The sequence below is a fragment of the Dermochelys coriacea genome, chromosome 5 (genome assembly GCF_009764565.3).
Source record: "Dermochelys coriacea isolate rDerCor1 chromosome 5, rDerCor1.pri.v4, whole genome shotgun sequence".
Taxonomy (NCBI): domain Eukaryota; kingdom Metazoa; phylum Chordata; order Testudines; family Dermochelyidae; genus Dermochelys; species Dermochelys coriacea.
In genome coordinates this window covers 110,679,706-110,700,757 of record NC_050072.1, presented here as the reverse complement: position 1 = coordinate 110,700,757, position 21,052 = coordinate 110,679,706, and the positions used below count along the sequence as shown (strand labels likewise).

At 38.2% G+C, this 21,052-nt stretch overlaps 1 protein-coding gene and 1 long non-coding RNA gene across 5 annotated transcripts in view; both read left to right on the top strand.

The window, feature by feature from the left end:
- The window catches only part of TTC39B (tetratricopeptide repeat domain 39B), a 171,019-nt gene extending 162,183 nt beyond the window's left edge, over positions 1-8,836 (top strand). For 3 of the 4 annotated variants that reach the window (XM_043514788.1, XM_038403043.2, XM_038403044.2), the window contains exons 17-19: positions 5,150-5,267; positions 6,594-6,710; positions 7,884-8,836. In XM_043514788.1, coding sequence (XP_043370723.1) covers positions 5,150-5,267; positions 6,594-6,710; positions 7,884-7,980 — 332 coding nt within the window. In that variant the 3' untranslated portion in view covers positions 7,981-8,836. Of the gene's footprint in view, positions 1-5,149; positions 5,268-6,593; positions 6,715-7,883 lie in introns of all 4 variants that reach the window. The other variant, XM_043514789.1, reaches the window with a different exon arrangement.
- A 687-nt stretch (positions 8,837-9,523) lies between these two features.
- Positions 9,524-19,275, top strand: LOC122460267. The gene is made up of 2 exons (XR_006281475.1): positions 9,524-15,618; positions 16,430-19,275. It is a non-coding gene; the product is annotated as an uncharacterized LOC122460267 (long non-coding RNA).
- Positions 19,276-21,052: the final 1,777 nt, after the last annotated feature.

Below are 21,052 nucleotides of genomic sequence, written 5' to 3'. Positions count from 1 at the left end.
TAATAACTTTGTTAGACATTAAAAATTATGGACTGAACAGAGACACTGGATTTATGGTTTATGACTGGAGGGATGTTAACGGGCCACTTCACCTTGAATGGTCCCTTGAAATACATGTTAACTTCTGCTAAATGATCTGTGCCACCTTGTATTTTGGTATGGCACTCTGGGTACAATTCCCAGACCAGAAGAAGAGCTTTGTGTAAGCTCAAACACTTCTCTCTCTCTCAGAAGTTGGTCCAATAAAAGATATTACCTCACCCACCTTGTCTCTTTAATATCTGGGACTAACGCAACTACAACAACACTGCATACAGCAAGGAATGGTCTAGGTTTACTTGGTCCTGCCTCAGCACAAGGGGCTGGACAGGATGACTTCTCAAGGTCCCTTTCAGCTCTACTTTTCTATGATTCTGTGCTTTGTTTTTTTTCTTTTACTGACATAAAACCCTAAAATTTGGAATTATACCATAAACCTTTCGGATTTAGCATGGCAAATATGAAACTATAATTTTATTTTTTACTTCCCCAAAGTCTTTCAGAGTTATGACTCAAGAGTCTCCAGTTATGACTTGTCCACGTTTGAAATGTAGGCTGTATGTTAGTGTATAAAGGGACCTTGTCACCTAGAAATGTACAATTAAACAAAGATTTAAAAGAAATTTCAAGTCTTACACCTGCCCTTGAGTCCTCCTGCCAATTTCTGTGGTTTTTCAATTGCATCTTACTATTTTAAAATGTCTTTGTCTCCCTGAGCTGAGGTGTTCCTTCTCTGTGCTGAGCCTTCTCTCCAGGTAAACTGCCTCCTGTATTGCTTACTTTATAACTTTATGCCTCAGTCTCTTCTCTTTCTCCTGGAAGCACTTAGCATGACACCCTTTACCCATTCTTGGCTCAGCCTAGGATGTTATCTATGAAGTAGGAGTTGTGTAGGTGAAAGTCAAGGGTTGGCATCCAGCTCTCAGCAGGGCTCTGACCAGTGAAGGACAAGCAGGCAAATCACTCTGGTAGCCTGGATTGTTTTATATTTATAGTCACCTGAATGATTCAGTGGGTAATAGAACCCTCTGCATATTGTAGACAAATGTGATTCATGTCACACCTAGCAGATTTATGGAATGCAAGTTCATAATTTGTGACAATTAGGAAATTAGAGCTATTAAATGTGTATAATTTAAAGATTAAAAACATGCTTAGTAAGTTTCAACAATAAAATCTAGTAAATATAGTCAGCCATTTTGACCTGACTACAACCAGTCTGAATGTGGCCCACTGTTACGCTTTCATCCATTGTCAAAATGTTCATCTTCTACCAAATCAGTCTTGTACCACTCAGATCTTAAATGATTTATTTACTGTTGCATGCCACTTTACAACCAAAATGCAAATACATTTAAGACAGACATTTGCAGATTAAATGATGTTAATATGATGAGTTCTTTTGTACAGTCTTTTTGTTCACTATCCAGACCTGGACACTAAGCTATAAGACAAGATGTGTCCCTCATAATCAACTGAATTAGAGAACGTGTCTCTTGAAAAGAAAAGCATAATTGGTCTGTCAAAGTACTTTGTTTCATAACATGTATAAAAGTTTTATTTGGGTATTTGTATGCAGTTCTGTTTGCACAACAAAACTTTACTAAAATTCATAGGAAGGAGCAGACTGAGAAAAAGAAAATATAATTTCTGAAGTTGTGAAATGACTTGCAGAGACATTCTACCAATCCACCATCATACCCGTGTATTCTTTCCCAAATGAAAAAATGTTTTCGTAATTTAAAAAAATCTGAAATATTTTGGGTGATGGTCTTGCAGCTTTATTATATACTCGGAATAGAATTCACGTAGATACAACCAGACTGCAAGAAGTTTCTGTCTACCATTTGTTGTCATACTGTCAGTATTAACTTACTGTAATCCTCAAGTGCTATTATAATGGTAGCACTTTGACTTACTAGTTTTTATCTCTGGGAGGAAATCTCAGGAAGACAGTGAAGACTGCAGCGGTCAGTATCGCCCCCAGCAACTGCAAGAAATCAGTCCCTGTAGGAGATATCGACCTCATTTTGACATTTGATCACTGCTCAGTTTTACAAAGGAATGCAAAATAGCCATCTCACCTCACCATACCTACATGTACCTGCTAGTGAAAAACATGGACTTTTGCATCATTATATAAAGGGATCAAAACTAATATTTAAAAGCAGACAAAAAAATCTTAAAGACAGTGCAAAATATTTCATTTCAAGTTGCTTTTGTCTTCCATGTTTTCAGAACTGTTTGTATAGTTTTATTTGGCAAATCACTTTTAAAAAATTGATGTAACCTCAGAGAATTGGTAATTATTTGTAAACAAGATGATCTGAAAGGAGTGTGTTTTGCCTCCTGAATTATTGATGTATGTGCAGCCATCTGTTTGTCCATATGTGTGTTTTCTTTCCTTTTCTTCACTGCAGCCAACAAATATTATAAGCCAAGGCAACAAGAAAGGGGACTGCACTTGTTATTACTTTACTTATGAAACACTTCACAAAACTCCTTCATGTGATGTCTTTGGTCCTGTTGCACAGATGCTGCGTCTGCATAAACCTTCTGTGTTAAATTCACTCGCTGTTGGAGCTCTGCTAATGCAGCTCCTCCAGTGGTGGTAATGGTGGGAGCACTAATAATGGCTTCCAGCATTTAACTACCATATCTTGTCACCCTGCTTAGAGTTCTAGAGGAGCAGGTAGTAAAAACAATGGCAGCCAATATACACAAACACGCCTGTTGTTGGCTCTGGTAGAGTTGCACCAGTAGTTTGGAATGATGGGAGATTTTAAGAAAAAAAGGAACCATGTGGTGAATTACTGCACAGCAAGCCGGGGTGTGAATCTACTGGACACACAGTACCAATTCATGTGGACACAGCTACAGCACAGTGAACATCCTGGAGTGTGGGTTAGCATAGCATGCTGAGCTTTGAAGTAGTAGTATGTTACATTTTTCACCAAAAAGGTTAATAGCAATTGGACATCTAACATAGTGAATGCCAGTGAAAATGACGTAGGATCAGAGGCTAAAATAGGGAAAGAACAAGCTAAAAATTACTTAGACAAGTTATGTCTTCAGGTTACCAGGGCCTGATTAAATACATCCTAGAATACTCAAGAAGTTGACCGAGATGATCTCTGAGCCATTAGTGATTATCTTTGAAAAGTCATGGAAGATGGGAGAGATTCCAGAGGACTAGAAAAGGGTAAATATAGTGCCAATCTATAAAAAAGGGAAATGAGGACAACTTGGGGAATTAGACCCATCACCGTAACTTCAGTACCCAGAAAGATAGTGGAGCAAATAATTAAGCAATCAGTTTGGAAACACTTGGAAGACATTAAGGTGATAAGTAACAGTCAACATGGATTTGTCAAGAACAAATCATGACAAACCAACCTAATAGCTTTCTTTGATAGGGAAACAAGACTTATGGAGAGGGAGGAAGTGATAGATGTGGTATATCTTGACTTTAATAAGGCTTTTGATACGGTCTCACATGACCTTTTCATAAACAAACTAAGGAAATACAACCTAGATGGAACTACTATAAGGTGGGTGCATAACTGGCTTGAAAACCATTCTCACAGAGTAGTAATCAGTGGTTCACAGTCAAGCTGGAAAGGTATATCTAATATGGTCTCACAGGGATCAGTTCTGGGTCTGGTTCTGTTCAATATCTTAATCAGTGATTTCCATAATAGCATAAAGAGTACACTTATAAAGTTAGCAGATGATACCAAGCTGGGAGGAATTGCAGGTGCTTTGGAGGATAAGATTAAAATTTAAAATGATCCGGACAAACTGGAGAAATGGTCTGAAGTAAATAGAATGAAATTCAGTAAGCCCAAATGCAAAGTACTCCACTTAGGAAGGAACAATCAATTGCACACATACAAAATGGGATATGACTGCCTAGGAAAGAGTACTGCAGAAAGGGATCCGGGGGTCATAGTGGACCACAAGCTAAATATGAATCAACAGTGTAACACTGTTGCAAAAAACCCAAAACATTCTGGGATATATTAGCAGGAGTATTGTAAGCAAGATACTAGAAGTAATTCTTCCTCTCTACTCTGTGTTGATTAGGCGTCAAATGGTGTATTGAGTCCAGTTCTGGGCGCCACATTTCAGGAAAGATGTGGACAAATTGGAGAAAGTCCAGAGAAGAGCAAAAAAATGATTAAAGATCTAGAAAACATGACCTATGAGGGAAGATTGAAACGATTGGGTTTTTTTTTTAGTCTGGAGAAGAGAAGACCAAGGATGTTAACAGTTTTCAAATACATAAAAGGTTGTTACAAGGAGGGGGAGAAAAATTGTTCTTCACCTCTGAGGATAGGACAAGAAGCAATGGTCTTAAATTGCAGCAAGTGTCATTAAGATTGGATATTAGGCAAAACTTCCTAACTGTCAGAGTGGTTAAGCACTGGAATAAATTGCCTAGGGGTGTTGTGGAATCTCCATCATTAAATATTTTTAAAAGCAGGTTGGACGAACACCTGTTGGAGATGGTCTAGGTAATAGTCCTGCTATGAGTGCAGGGAACTGACTAGATGACTTCTCGAAATTCCTTCCAATTCTATGATTCTATGTTAGGCTGCACCTATGGACTCACTGCACTGTAGCAGTGTTCACATGGCACGTTACAGTGCAGCAGTCTGCTGTTCAATAGATTGATACCTTGGATTCCTGCATAGTAACTTGTGGTGTGTGCAGAGTTTCAGATTTATTAATAGTGGGGCTGATTCTGCAGTTTCTTATACCTAGTATAAAGTTTGTGTAAAATGTTTCCATTTTGATTAGATAAGAGTTTGTGTTTACTTTGCATAGGTTTAAATGACTTCACAACATGGAGGACAGTAGAGAATCAGGTCCACTGTTTCAAGTTCTTATTTTCAAGAATCAGTGTATTGATATGCTTGGAATTTGCTCTTCAATTCTTTATTAGGCACTATTCAAAATTTGTTTAGAGGATTATGTATGTTCTTGTGTGGCTGCAAAATTTGATAGGCAAAACTTTTGAAGTATATATCTCTCACTGCTAATCCCTGTAGCCTTTTCCTTTCTATTTCCATTTATCTCTGAAATTTGCTGTTTTTTTGTTTTAAAGGTCACACTGAATATTTTATAGATGACTTGTGCTTGCTGCAGTTACTAAAAGGCCTTTGTTTGAAACACCTAGGAAGACTCTTGCAAGCTGAACTGTGTTTTAATCAAGTTATCCAAAGGTAAAAAAATAAAACAAAGCTATAGTAACCTTATATTTTAGCTTTTATATAGCATTAACAATAAAATACTGATGGGCTAGCAGTAACAAATGATAAGCAGTTGATAATGTTATAAATGAAAGAAAATCTGTCTGGATAAGTGTTGAGCTGACATTCGTAGTAATTAGTAAAATGAAGGAAACATTGGGTTCTTAATTTTGCCAGTGAAAGTGGTAGCAACTTTAATTTAAGAAATCTTAATCTACAGAATAGCTCTAATTCCTGGTGTAGGAAGACAAAACCCCAGTCAAATCCAATGGAGTTATACTCATTTACACCAACAGCTGAATTTAGCCCACTGAGTGCAAATGCACAGGTGCTAACTGCAAATTCAGTTAGAATTTCAAACAACAAAAACTCAAACAAAAACTCAAAAATAAATTTGTGGAATAGAAATAGGCTTTTAAAGCAGTGTTATCTCTTTCCACAAGGCTAGGCAGGTGGGGAACTGTTAGTGCTGATTATGTAAAATGGGCTCATTTTACTGTTACCTCATCTGCTCCCACACACCCCTTAGCCTGTTCCTTTCACCTTTTATGTGTTATCATTAGGCTAGATTGTATGCTCCTTGGTACATATTGGTACAGTACTGAGAACATGTGGCACTGATTTTACTGTAATGCAAATAATAACCGGAAGAATGAGAAATCCAACAGGATATCAGATCATCTTATAAACTACATTAATTACTTTATTACCTCACCTAAAAGGCCTCAGGATGAAATTCACCCACATGTACAGGGCCAAACACAAGGGCTTTTACCCCACTTAAACTCTACTGCAATCCACTTCACCCCTTGTGTGGGATAGATGTGGACTCTGTGTAGGTCCTGAATAGGTCAGTATAGAGAGGGCAGTTGAAGACAAGCCATTGAATGCCTACAAAGGTTCCTCTTATGCAGATCTAGTGTGCAAATGCTCCCCAAAAGGGCATGGAGAAGTGCTGGCTGACGCTATGGAGTGGCTACACTTGTAACTCCCTGGCCTACTTACTACTTGGGGAGATGAGTCAGTTTTGTCTCTTCAGAAAGCTTTTGGCATTTCCTGCATCAGCCTAAAGTTAGATTCCTAAAACCATTACTAGGTGCTTGCCTGATATTAAAAAATATTGAAACTCCTACTGAAGTCAGTGGAAGCTTTTCAATGCTCAGCACTTTTGGAAATCAGGCAAGTGCTCAAATATGAATTTAGGTAGGAGTATACTCTGCATTTAAATTAATAATCATATAACTTCAGGACAACATATGTTTATTATATTTAACCAATTTCATATCTCTGTTTTCTTAGTGAGAAGCAGATAAAATATGATAACTATTTGGTTCCATTCACCCTGTATGAGTTGGGACTTCTATACAAACAGCAGGACCAGAGAGAGAGAGCAATAAGATATATAGAAACTGCAAAGTAAGTAGAGTTCATGTTTGTTTCTGTGCGCTCGTTAAGACAGAGTAACTGAGACACTCCAAGCAATAAAGGAATCTCTCACTTTTCCTCTGTCTCTTTAAATAATTTTACAAAATTCAGCTGAAGTGACATTACAGTTTCTACACAACTGCACTAGCAACTTGGCAAAATGATAAATTTATTATAACTCTATATTCAAGACTTAGAAAATGTTTTTCAATATATTTGAATTTTTAAAGTGTACCAGTTCTTTGATATAGTACTTCTACTTTGCCATATGTTTCACACATGGTATGCTGAATTGAACCACAGTGGATGGGGTACAGTATTAAGGGCAAATCCTGTCTTCTTCCCACTCAAACTTTTATGGGTGCTGAGGGCCCTAGAGAAAGCAAAAAAAAAAAAGTATGACTTTGCTGCATGGAGGGCTGGGAGAGTTGGAGAGCCAGTGCATGTGATCCATACCTGCTGTGTGACACAGAGAATAGCTTAATGGGCCTCCCTATATGGTGCAGTGGAAGAGTTCATGGGCTGAGTGAGGATAGGGTGGAGCAGGTACAGGATCTGTGTATCTATCTACTGCCCATTTCCTCTTCTCCCTGCTACCTCCCCACTCCCCAAGAATCCCCCAGAGCAGGGAGGTAGAGAGCAGATCTTCTCAGAGCACAGCCCATTCACTGTCTGAATGCTGAGGGCAGCACTTGCCCCTTAACATTTTTATAAAAAAAGTTAACAGTGTCTAAATGATATTGGAAGTACTGCATATGTCAGTGGCGGCCTCCTAAAAACCTTTCAGACCTAGAGATCGATTTCACCATTAGCTAAAAAGGTTTTGGATCCCCATAATGTCATTTCCTGTACCCTGCTGGGTACTTTGGATTGGTTTCTGTACAATTACACTGACCCTTTGAGTGCTGAGTTTTGAGGCTGGGCACACTTTTTTCAGCTGACAGTGGTGTACTAATATGCTATTTTTCCATACTTTTTTTTTTCACATCTTCATGTTGGGCATGCCTCATCTTTTCTAAAGGCCTGAGAGCTGTTGTAAAGGACTATATAAAGTGAAGGGAAGAGAGCAGAGGACTGAGAGATTAAATGATGGATGGGGTTTTATGGTGAGGGTGGTTGTTTTGGTTTTTTTTTTGGCTGATGAAGTAATTTTGGTGTTTGCAGAAACAACTACAAAGAATACTCCATGGAGTCCAGATTACACTTCAGGATTCATGCAGCACTTGACAGCCTGAAAGTGACTCCAGCTTCAACACCTTGACTTAGCTGAAGGGTGATCTTTTTCCATGAATTCAAGTGTCTACATGATCTTGGTTGAATATTTTTAAAAAATCATGTAAAAATGACAGAATGAAAAAGAAGCAACAAATTATTATATTTTCTATCATCTGTGATTTGATGTTTGTCATCCTTTTAGGCTGTTTTTTCTTATGATTAAAGCTATGATTATATCATGGAGATTATGGAAGTCACGGAATCCATGACTTCCATTTATCTCTGATATTTTCTGCCCCGGGTTGGAGCTCTCAGCCCCCTCGCTCCCCCAGCTCCCGAACTGGTGGGGGGCACTCTGCGGTTGCCCAGCCGCTGGCAGCGGGGACTCCCTGCGGTTGCCGGGCAGCGGCTGGCAGCGGGGACTTCTCGGCCAGCCAACCATGCAGCTGCCCAGCCACAGCGGGGGACTCCCAGCCGTGGCGGGAGCTGCTGAGCACCCAGCTGCTCCAGGGGCGAGGGGACCCCGCAGCTCCCACTCCCCACAGTGGCAGGGAATCCCACAGCTCTCACTGACTGCAGCAGTGGGGGATCCAGGAGCCCCAACAGGGGTGGGTACTGAACCCACCTTCCGTTTTTGGCAGGGATATTTTTAGTAAAAGTCAGGGACAGGTCACGGGCTTCCATTAATTTTTGTTTATTGCCCGTGACCTATCCTTGACTTTTACTAAAAATATCCGTGATAAAAACTTAGCCTTACTTAAGGTGCATATATCTTATCTCTGTGTGATACTTTAAAGAAAGATCTTATATTTTGTTTGATAAAATAATTTAATGTTTAACGTGAATGGGGTATATTTTAAAAGCCAGTTGCTGGTGCAATAAAGTCTAATTCAAACACTTTATTTTTTTAATGTGAAAACTAATGTTGTTTCTACAGTGAAGCTATTTGATGATTTTATGTCATAGTTTCAGCATTCCATGGGAACTTGATTTTCAAAAATGCACTTATTAGGACCTTTGTGCCCTTGGAACAAATTTGTTGGCTTACTAGTAGCCTCAGTCACCTATTGCACAAACATCTGAAACGGAAATTCGTGTGTCAAAGAAACAATCATTTTTAGTCAAATAACTATGAAGGACTTAAATTCACCTCAAGAACACTAATTTTGTCGTCAATTAAATATTTTTACAAATCTCCTTCAAGACAAAATTAGGCATAGCCACAGTTATGGTTGCCTTGCAATGCTGTGTTTCATTCCAAATAAGTGATTGCAGGGAGTCCTTCCCATTCTTGTTGGGTTTCAGTCAAAGAATATGAATATACAAATAGTCACTGTCTTTGATTTAAATGTTAGGGAGAAGAAAGAAAATAACCAAGGTGAAAAAAAACTTTGTTCAAATTTACACCTCTTCAGTTAGTGGTTTTTAATGGCAATGAAAGATTCATTTAGAAGTTTAATTAAAAGTAAATTAATATAAATTTTATAACAGGCTTCAGAGTAGCAGCCATGTTAGTCTGTATTTGCAAAAAGAAAAGGAGTACTTGTGGCACCTTAGAGACTAACAAATTTATTTGAGCATAAGCTTTCGTGAGCTACAGCTCACTTCATCGGAATGCATCTGATGAAGTGAGCTGTAGCTCACGAAAGCTTATGCTCAAATAAATTTGTTAGTCTCTAAGGTGCCACAAGTACTCCTTTTTTCTTAAATTTTTTAGTTAGACTTAATAGAAGACTTTTTTTAAGATGTAGTTTTCTCCTTGTAGACCTTCTTAAGAACTAAGGGTGTTAGTAAAGTTTTAGTTAAACATAAATGTATGTATGCTTGACAAAGGAATTTTCAAAGCTGCAGCAACAGTAAAGAATCCTCTATCTGAGCAAATAGTGTGGCTCTAAGAGCTTGGCCTTAGATGTGAGGCCTGATCCAAAGCCTTTTGAAATCAATGAATGGCAAGACTTCCATTGACTTAAATGGGCTTCGGTTCAGGCCCTTAGAGCCTGAACCTGTAAACATGAGTAACTTTACTCACATGTATGTATTTAGTAAAACTATGCATGTAGGTGTTTTCAGATCATACCCCAAAAATGATAATGGTAGATACTACCAGAATGCATTCTGTTACCTTGAAACGTACTGTACTATGGTCATTGCTGTGTAACTCTATTGATTTCAGCTAAATTACACCAGGGCTAAATTCTGCTACTTAACAACTCAGATTGAGAGTATGCATAATGGCTATTAATTGAACCTCTATTCCTCTACTCTCATTTACCATACCTCATTTACACTCGTGATTTTTCACGATCAGCTGCAAAAGTGATGGGAAATTGGAATAAGACAATCCATTTTAAAAGATCTGCAAGCTGCTTATACATTATTATCTGCAATTTAATTTGCACTACAGAGCCATCTCAGACAAGCATGATCTCTTAACTTGTGTTTGAAAGTGAGAACAATGCTGGGAAAGCATGGTCATGTTCTTTATGGCAAACCAATTAGATAGCTAACTAAATAGGACGGTGCAAAGTGAGTATGGCGTCTCAGGATGGAGAGCGGGAAGTTTTCAATAGGTACAGTTTATGGAGAATTTACATTGAACATAGTGTAATCCTTGGTACTGTTGCCCAGGTCAGAAGTTGCAATTATCAAAAAGTGTGCTACATCAGGAAGGAGGACATTTCTTGAAATGTTTAATGTATAATATGATGATATCCTGTTCCAGAGCATTAAGCACACACGTCCCATTAGTAATAATATGAGTTGCAGGAATACAAGAAAGCTTCCCCAGTTTCTTCAGTGAAGCCTTCCAAAGTCAACATGACCAAAAGTTTTTTCTCCCTGTAAAGTTTTTTCTTTCTGTAATTGTGATATTTTTTTATTAAAATAGCTTCTTTTTTTAATAGCCTTTTCTTGGAGGCAGCCATATTGCATGCACACACAGAATAGGCATATAAAGACAATTTTGTACTTTTTGATGCCCTTAGTCTCTAATATAACTGCCATTTCATATTGTCGCTTGCTAAATTCTTAGCTTGATGTTTTAGAATCTTGAAGGAGCAGGTCTTCCTAGCTTCATTTTAGACAGTTCATTTTTAACCATTAATAGTAGAAAATGTAAATGCTTCCAGTTGAGTTGGCACTATGCAGCCCATTGTGATTCCATTGTTATTTAGTACATTTTCCCCAGATTAGGCTATGAGGTTCATTGATAAGAGAATCATGATGAAAAGTCTGTGTGGGGCCTTTATAATTATAACTGTTTTAGTCTCATTATTTTCAAGATCTTTCCCTCAAATGCTCATGCCAATGGTATTCTTGAATAGTAATTTGGGACTTCAGTGTCTCTGAGCAAAGTTGAGATGTATTCCAAAGACATAGCTTCCATTCACAGTAGGAGATATATACTCACATTCTAGAACACAATTAGGCCCTAAGTTTAGACAGCAGGGCTCAGCATTAATGGTAGCATTATGAATAAAGTAATCTTCATCCTTAAAGGGACAGCAGATGTGTGATTTTTTTATTTTTTTTTTTTAAGAAGAGAGTTAGTTAGTTAGTCAGCATGAGCAAAATAAGGTAAAGTTTCACTTCAGTAGGGCATTTTTTGCATTAAAATTATTAGTAAAAATACTGTGTTTACACTTTGTTTGAGTGTTCATTCTGTTGGTGAAGGGTTGTTTATATATATATATTGTATTATAATTTTTAAGCACTGGATTACCACTTTTTAAATGGAAACTGTAAGAAGAGAAAATACATTTTAGCAGAAAGCTTATTAAGGAATTATGTTTATATATGTTGCTATAATGTATGTGGGCAGCAACTGTATTTATACCTCATGGCCAGAAGAATATATAAAAATTAATTTTGTTGTATGTTTTCAGAACATTTTGCCAAGTCAAGCATAAAGATAAAAATAATAATTTCCTATATCTGTAACAGAAATCCAATTTACGCAGTGCATCTATTTTTCTACTGGTCTTGACTGTTAATGTAATTTGTTACTGTAAACTCTTATAGTTCAACAAAGATTGTTTATATTTGCACTGATGGTGCTATTTATTTGCTTTTGAAAATATTGGGGTTTGCACATGTTCAAGATTGAACAAGAATGGTGAAAGACAGTGAAGTATCTTTGGTATTGAAAATATATAGAAATAAACTAATTCATGCTGACATAGTAGGGCATATTCTGACTTCTGTGGAGTTATTCAAGATTCATATTGATGTAACAGAGAGCAGAATTTGGCCCAGGACATTAGTTGTGCATTAGAAACTAACAGCTGGGCATTGGCAATGTAGAAAATTGGTGCACAGAGACACTGAAAAGTTAAAACATCAATGCAGGCTCACAACTCCTACTTACCGACACTACTTACTAAGGTGCATGTTCTAGAGAAAAAAAAACATGTTTAGGAAAGGAGATATTGAATGTAAAAAAACCAAATTGCTTCTTTAAAAAGAGTTAGTCAGTTGCTGCAGACTTAGATTTCAAAGAATTCCTATGAAATGTGCAATTAAAGGAAAACTTTACTGATTAATGATAATAGTTTAGATAGCTAAATAATTCAGGCTAAGATCTTCAAAGGAGCTTAAATTCAATGAGAATTAGGCACTGGACTCCTTTAGGTCCTTGCCTTATAAAACAATAGCCAAATTCTACCTTTTTCACACATATGGAATCAGAATTTGGCTTCGACAATAAATATTTTTAGAAAAATAAATGTTCAAAAGTTTTAAATTATACATAGTGTGGTTCATTATCTCCATAACTATGCAAAATGCTGGTATTTCAGTGACAGCTGTGATTTTAATGATACTTCCTAGCAGGTAGTCCCTGAATCATAGGAAATGTTACTCAGTATCTGGATGCAAGAGAAAGGCAGGAGACTTTCAGACAAGTAAAGTTCTATTAGTTTTCAGAATTTTTGTTAGTTAGCAGAGTGTCAAGATGGCAGCTACTGTTATATGTTCCTTATTATGTTTAAGATATTTTTGACATGATTTACTCCTTGTAATTACAATATCTTTTATGTTACATTGAAAGGAAGAGAGGAAGCATCATAGAATGATTAAGGCATAAAAATTAGGAATCAGATCTGGGTTTACTTTCTAGCTTTGCCACACATGCAACTGGCGTCATGTATCTCTCTAGTCTGTTTTCATTGACGGAGCATTAGTCATTACAGCATCTCAGCATAGTGTGCCTCAGAGGGAGGAAGGATGGTCCAATGGTTAGGGCACTAACCTGAGACTCAGGACACCTTCATTTGGGTCTGTATTTGGGGCGGGGGGGGGGGGAGAAATGATGTAGTCATATCCTATGATGATTATTACACACTTTCCGTTACACTAGTATATCAGGAGAATGTTAAACAGTAGGTACTAAAGTTAGACTTTTTAAAATCAACAGATCCAAGAGTGTTAAAAGAGCTAGCTGAGGAGATTTTTTCAATATCTCTTAGAACACTGGGTAAGTTCCAGAAGACTGGAAGAAAGCTAATGTTGTGCCAAAACCTAAAAAAAGCTAAACAGGATGATTGGGTAATTATAAGCCTGCTAGTGTTACACTGATCCCTGGCAAGATAATGGAGCAGCTGATACAGGACTCAGTTAGTAAAAAAAATTAAACTAGGGTAATATAATTAATGTCAATCAACATAGACTTATGGGAAAAGATCCTGCAAAATCAACTTGATATCCTTTTTGATTAGATGACAGGTTTGGTTGATAAAAATATGAGTTGATGTAATATATTTAGACTTCTGGAAGGTGTTTAACTTGGTACCGCACAACATTTTGATTAAAAAACTAGAACTATATAAAATTAACATAGCACTAGGGCTGTCTGTTAATCGCAGTGAACTCACATGATTAACTCAAAAAAACCTAATCATTTCTTTATTGAAAAAGTGCAATTTACAAATGTAGATTTTTTGTGACATAACTGCACTCAGAAACAAAACAATGTAAAACTTTAGAGCCTACAAGTCCATTCAGTCCTACTTCTTGTTCAGCCAATCGCTAAGACAAACAAGTTTGATTACATTTATGGGAGATAATGCTGCTGCTTCTTATTTACAGTGTCTCCTGAAAGTGAGAACACGCATTTGCATGGCACTTTCGTAGCTGACATTACAAGGTATTTATGTGCCAGATATGCTAAACATTTGTATGTCCCTTCATACTTTGGTCACCATTCCAAAGGACATGCTTCCATGCTGATGATGCTCGTTAAAAATATTCTATTAATTAAATTTGTGACTGAACACCTTGCCTGAGAATTGTATGTAGTCTTCTCTGTTTTACTCACATTCTGCCATATATTTCATGTTATAGCAGTCTCGGATGATGACCCAGCACATGTTGTTCGTTTTAAGAACACTTTCACTGCAGATTTGACAAAACTCAAAGAAGGTACCAATGTGAGATTTCTAAAGATAGCTACAGCATTCAACCCAAGTCTTAAGAATCTGAAGTGCCTTCCAAAATCTGAAAGGGACGAGGTGCAGAGCATACTTTAAGAAGTCTTAAAAGAGCAACACTCTGATATGGAAACTACAGAACCCGAACCACTTCAAAAGATATCAACCATCTGCTGGTGGCATCTGACTCAGATAATGAAAATGAGTTGCTCTGCACTTCTTTGGATTGTTATCAAGCAGAACCTGTCATCAGCATGGCCGCATGTCCTCTGGAATGGTGGTTGAAGCATGAAGGAACATATCAATCTTTAGCACATCTGGCACATAAATATCTTGTGACGCCAGCTACAACATTGCCATGCAAACTCCTGTTCTATCTTTCAGATGACATTGTAAACAGGAAGCAGGCAGCATTAACTCCTGGAAATGTATACAAACTTGTTTGAGCACTTGGCTGACCAAGAAATAGGACTGAGTGGAGTTGTAGGCTCTAAAGTTTTACATTTTTATTTTTGCATGCAGTTATTTTTGTACATAATTCTACATTTGTAAATTCAACTTTCATGATAAAGAGATTGCACTACAGTACTTGTATTAGATGAACTGAAATACTTTTTCTTGTTTTTTTAGTGTGCACTGTACACTTTGTATTCTGTATTGTAATTGAAATCAATATATTTGAAAATGTAAAAAACATCCAAAAATATTTAAATGATATTCTATTAATTTTAATCATGCAATTAATATAAATTAATTCTTTAATTGCTTGACAGCCCTACATACCACACATTAAAGGACTAAAAGCTGGCTTACATCTCAACATGTAATCATAAATGGAGAATTAGTGAGTGGATGTGTACCACAGGGATCAGTTCTTGGCCTTTCACTTTTACAATATTTATCAATGACCTGGAAGAAAGCATAAAAACGTCACTAATATAGGTTGCAGATGACACAAAACTGGGAGATGGTAAACAATGAAGAGGACAGGTCACTGATTCAGAGCAAAGGATCTGGATCACTTGATGAACTGGGAACAAACAATACAGCTAAATGTAAATGTATACATCTAGGAACAAAGAATGTAGGCCATATTTACAGGATGGGGAACTCTATCCTGGGAAACAGTGACTCTGAAAAAAGAGGTGGCAGTTATGATGGATAATCAACTAAACATTAACTCCCAGTGCAATGCTATGGGCAAATGAGCAATGCTATCTTTGAATGCATAAATGGGAATCTTAAGTACGAATAGAGAGGTTATTTTACCTCTGTATTTGGCACTGGTGCACCAATGCTGGAATACTGGTTCAAGATGGATGTTAGTAAATTGGAGAGGATTCAGAGAAGAGCCACAAGAATGGTTAAACAATTAGAAAACACCTTATAGTGAACGACTCAAGGAGCTCAATCAATTTAGTGTAACAGAGAAGGTTAGAGGGTGACTTGCTTAATAGTCTATAAATACCTAGGGAACAAATATTTAATAATGAACTCTTCAGTCTAGCAGAAAAGAGTATAACATGATGCAATGGCTGTAGGTTGGAGCTAGACAAGTGCAGACTGGAAAAAAGGAATAAATGTTTAACAGTGAGGGTAATTAACCACGAACAATTTAGCAAGGGTTGGTTGGATTCTCCATCACTGGCAATTTTAAAATCAACATTGGATGTTTTTCTAGAAGATATACTGCAGGAATTATTTTGAGGCAGTTCTGTGGCCTGTGTTATACAGAAGTTCAGACTATCACAATGATCCCTCATTCTCTTGGAAGATATTTATTTATAAGTCATTGCTTTGCCACAGGCTTCCTGTGTGACCTTGGCCAAATCACTGAGTCTCTCTGTGCCTCAGCTCCTCATCTGTAAAACAGGGATAATAGCATTTCCCTGTTAAACAGGGATGTTGTGAGAATAAATACATTAAAGATTGTAAGATGCTCAGATGCTATGGGATCGGAGTCAGATAGCTCCCTGTCTGTAAAACGGGGTTGTTTGCTTGTTGAGGCTTGATTGAGTGATGTTTTTAAAGCACTGTCAGATGCTAGGAATTAAAGGTGCTATAGAAGAGCAAAGAATTATTATTCATACAATTGCAGTTTTCCTGTAACACATTCATATTTTTAAAAAAGATGAGCTGGTGCATGTCTCCCCTAACCAAAAAAGCTTTCAAAAAATTTTAAAGGGAATGTTCTCGTAAAAACAGGATAAAAATTTCAGTGCAGTGATCATTCATTGGTATGTGTGTACCTCAGCTTCTTTATGCCATTTTCTTTGGATAATGTTCATCCTAGTGCAGAGGTGTCTACGCATGGTTTAAAGTAGATTATGTAAAAATTCCATATCCAGATTTTTTTGAGAGAACAGTTGTTGTAAAAGGCCTTTTCCAAACTTTATGGTCTAATTCAATTTGCGTTCTTTTTGCATGTGGTGATAATAAAAACTTTTTCCCCTTGCCACCCTTCACTTCAGAAGTAGATCGCAGGGATTTTATTTTTCATGAAGTATCCATTATTCCATTGGTTTGGTCAGAGGGGGAATTTAAAAATTATTTACATTTGATCTTTATGCATAGAATACAAATTGACATGTAAATAAAGTTCAAGTACTGATTCCTGTGAAAGTCAAAGGGGAAAGTGTTTTCCCTTGTATTTTGTAGACAGCCTATTAAGATTTCCATTTTCCAAGCAAGTTCTCTTTTCACTTTTCTATTTCACATGGATTCTGTAGTTTTGGGGTTTGCCTCTATATAAACATCACTTGCATGATTGTTGAAATAATAATAATATAGGATTATTCTCATAAAATAAGGGGCTTTTGTTGCTAGTCTTCCGTACAGTAGATGTTTAAACTGGATTCTTAATCAGAGTTATGTAGAGAGAGGAAGGCTGAAAGAAGTTACATTTGTACTGGGATTAGTGGGGCAATATCTACAATTGATAGTAATTTGTAAAACAGGGCACTATTTAATAGATTAATAAATAGTATACTTTCTGACTTGATTCTTAATGGCAATTCAAATAAACAGATTTTAGACAAAGTGGATGGAGAAACAAGCAATGAAATATTGTATTATGCAATTATCTATTACTGAGACTTTATAATCAACCTTCTAGTCAATTTACTTGGGGAGACAGGAAAACACATTTTCTAGAAATCTATTTATTCATTGATGTATGTTTGTGAGCAGAAGAATCGAAACAGGTATAGTGAGTATTGTTGCTGAACAGCAGCAACATTGGGGGTCTTTGGAAGAGAAGTTAGTGACATAAAGACTCAGGATATTTCTAATAAATAGACTGGCTTCACATCTCAGTTACATTTGTGTAAATGAGAAATAGGTGCATTGAAATAAGCAGCATTTCTGGATCCATGCAAATCTAACTTTGATCAGAATCTGGCCATGTGTCATCACACTCTGTGCACATACCAACTGTGATGCTTTAGGTAAATTTATTAGGTGAAAGTGTCCGTTTATTCTGACACTTATATTTTTGTGTGAAGAATGCACTTTTTTCAAACCAACTTGAATTAAACCTGTGATTTATTTTAAGAACTATTTGATATACGTCTTGTAGCAGAGCATGTGTACATGTTCACTTTATAACAGACCTCAAATCCTTTCTGCTCAATGCTTACACCACAACAATTATGCTAGTAACCTCTCCTACCTCTGGATGTATGTACACAGCTCCCACTGATTTTGAAGGGAGGCCTGCCTGCACATTTAATTGATGCTTTAGATATATTTCAAATACAAAAGGAGAGTCTAAGGCTGTGTGCAGGTGTTAACACCAGTTCAACTGTTAGTAGTAATTTTTGGGGGGTAACATTTCCTCATGCAGACAAAGCTTAAAAGGTTGCCTTGCTCCATATTTGCCTGCCTTGCTCCATTGGTCCATATTTGCCTGCCTCCTTCTTGAGTTGCGTGGTTAAGAGTCATTCGCCTCTAGAGAATGGCCTGGTGTCCCAATACAAAGCCTGGGTCAATCATGGCCCAGTAGTGCTTTGTAGATTTTGAATATATGCAAATGTAATGTATTTATTTCCTTAAAATGACTCCAAACCCATTCAAAATGTCTGAGTTTCTTCCCACTCCTAAAATATATTCTTCTCCTGGATACTCACTGAATACATGAGTTTAATGACTCTATTCATAAAAGCTGCTCCTGAGATACTTTTGATATTCCATTGATATTTGAGAACAATAGGGAATGCTCTAGACAGCTGTGGAGGCCACCAGCGCTGTCCTTGCTCTCCCTGATTCGGTGCCTGAGTTCTACACCTGCTGCCCAAGAAAAGGGATGAGAGGAGAGATAAACAACCCATTGTTGGCTCTCCCCAGGAGAGTTAAAAGTCAGTGGAAATAAATGAGTTTCCACTGAGCTTTTTGGCCAAGTGACTCAGGGATAGCGGGGAAAGAAATGGCCATCACCTGAGTTCCCTTCTCCAGAGAAGTATTTGCTACCAGTCTCAATTTGGCTGGAACTCCCCAGAATTTTGACAGAGTCCCAGTTATCTGCCTCTTTGTTCTGAGTATTCAGAACTTCTGTGTCTGCTTACAAGGCTGTACTGGAGGCTTCAGATGTCTCATCCTCTTCCGAGCTCTCACTGTCCACTGTTGGTTCCTATGCCTTGCTGCAGTGGCAGAGGGAACCGTCCATTGGTCCTTGCCAGCTGCAGCAGTTAGCCCAATTTAGGAGGGAAGAAAGGGAACACAGTGGAGGGGGCAGAAAGAAAAAGGGAGAAAATGAGGACCAGTGGTGAAAGGAAGTGGGGTGGAAGTAGAGAGAAATGAGGGGGCAGAAAGAGAAGGGAGCAAATATTTGGGTAGATATTACTATTAACACCCAGGCATTGATGTCAGGAAGTGAGAGCTGGTAGAACCTCGGCATATGGGGCCAAAGGGAATGGTGACAAAGGATGTCTGCGGAAAAGGACCTAGGGGTGACAGTGGACGAGAAGCTGGATATGAGTCAGCAGTGTGCCCTTGTTGCCAAGAAGGCCAATGGCATTTTGGGTTGTATAAGTAGGGGCATAGCGAGCGATCGGGATGTGATCGTTCCCCTCTATTCGACACTGGTGAGGCCTCATCTGGAGTACTGTGTCCAGTTTTGGGCCCCACACTACAGGAAGGATGTGGATAAATTGGAAAGAGTACAACGAAGGGCAACGAAAATGATTAGGGGTCTAGAGCACATGACTTATGAGGAGAGGCTGAGGGAGCTGGGATTGTTTAGTCTGCAGAAGAGAAGAATGAGGGGGGATTTGATAGCTGCTTTCAACTACCTGAAAGGGGGTTTCAAAGATGGCTCTAGACTGTTCTCAATGGTAGCAGATGACAGAACGAGGAGTAATGGTCTCAAGTTGCAATGAAAAACCTCAAAAGGGAAGAAGAAGAGGGACATAAGAGAGAAATGAGAGAGGAGAGTAGTGGGTATCTGGGAAAGAAGAAAAGATGCAACTCAAAGAGGAAAACAGGTATCTACCTCCTGCCTTTTAAAAACAGCAGATGAAAGTAGGTCTTCTACCAACACAGCTAGATTGGGGAAGCCATGGCCTGTTGGTACAGGGAGGGGGTTGTGAATAACAGGATTGTGCTTCTATATGGGACAAATGAAAGGAAAATAACAGCTGCTGTGGTACTTAGCCATTAAAATAATCTAAAAGCGACCAAAATGTGTTATGGAGTCTAAAAGCTCACAGAGTCCTAACTTGTTTTGAGATTTGTCTCTTGACAACTGTGGGGAAAGGGTGGTGGAGCTTTGATGGTGGTAGATAGGTAAGCCTGCCTCCTCTCTACAGGCATTTCCAACTAGGGTGAGAACAAGGATTTACTGAAGGGCTATTTTATTGTCCCTCTAAGGCCTGCAAGGAGTTAAGCCTGAGCAGACCTCAGTGCCTGTGTGGACCTGCTTGTAAAATCAGGGCTAAACATGTGATGGGCAATTAGAATCATAGAATAGAATCATAGAATATCAGGGTTGGAAGGGACCCCAGAAGGTCATCTAGTCCAACCCCCTGCTCAAAGACATTCACCATTCGGTCCCTAGTCTGTAGCGGTGCATTGGATTCTTCCATCCTAAGTGCAGGACCCTGCACTTATCCTTATTGAACCTCATTAGATTTCTTTTGGCCCAATCTTCCAATTTGTCTAGGTCCTTCTGTATCCTATCCCTCCCCTCCAGCGTATCTACCACTCCTCCCAGTTTAGTATCATCCGCAAATTTGCTGAGAGTGCAATCCACACCATCCTCCAGATCATTTATGAAGATATTGAACAAAACGGGCCCCAGGACCGACCCCTGGGGCACTCCACTTGACACCGGCTGCCAACTAGACATGGAGCCATTGATCACTACCCGTTGAGCCTGACAATCTAGCCAGCTTTCTACCCACCTTATAGTGCATTCATCCAGCCCATACTTCCTTAACTTGCTGACAAGAATGCTGTGGGAGACCGTGTCAAAAACTTTGCTAAAGTCAAGAAACAATACATCCACTGCTTTCCCTTCATCCACAGAACCAGTAATCTCATCATAAAAGGCGATTAGATTAGTCAGGCATGACCTTCCCTTGGTGAATCCATGCTGACTGTTCCTGATCACTTTCCTCACCTCTAAGTGCTTCAGGATTGATTCTTTGAGGACCTGCTCCATGATTTTTCCAGGGACTGAGGTGAGGCTGACCGGCC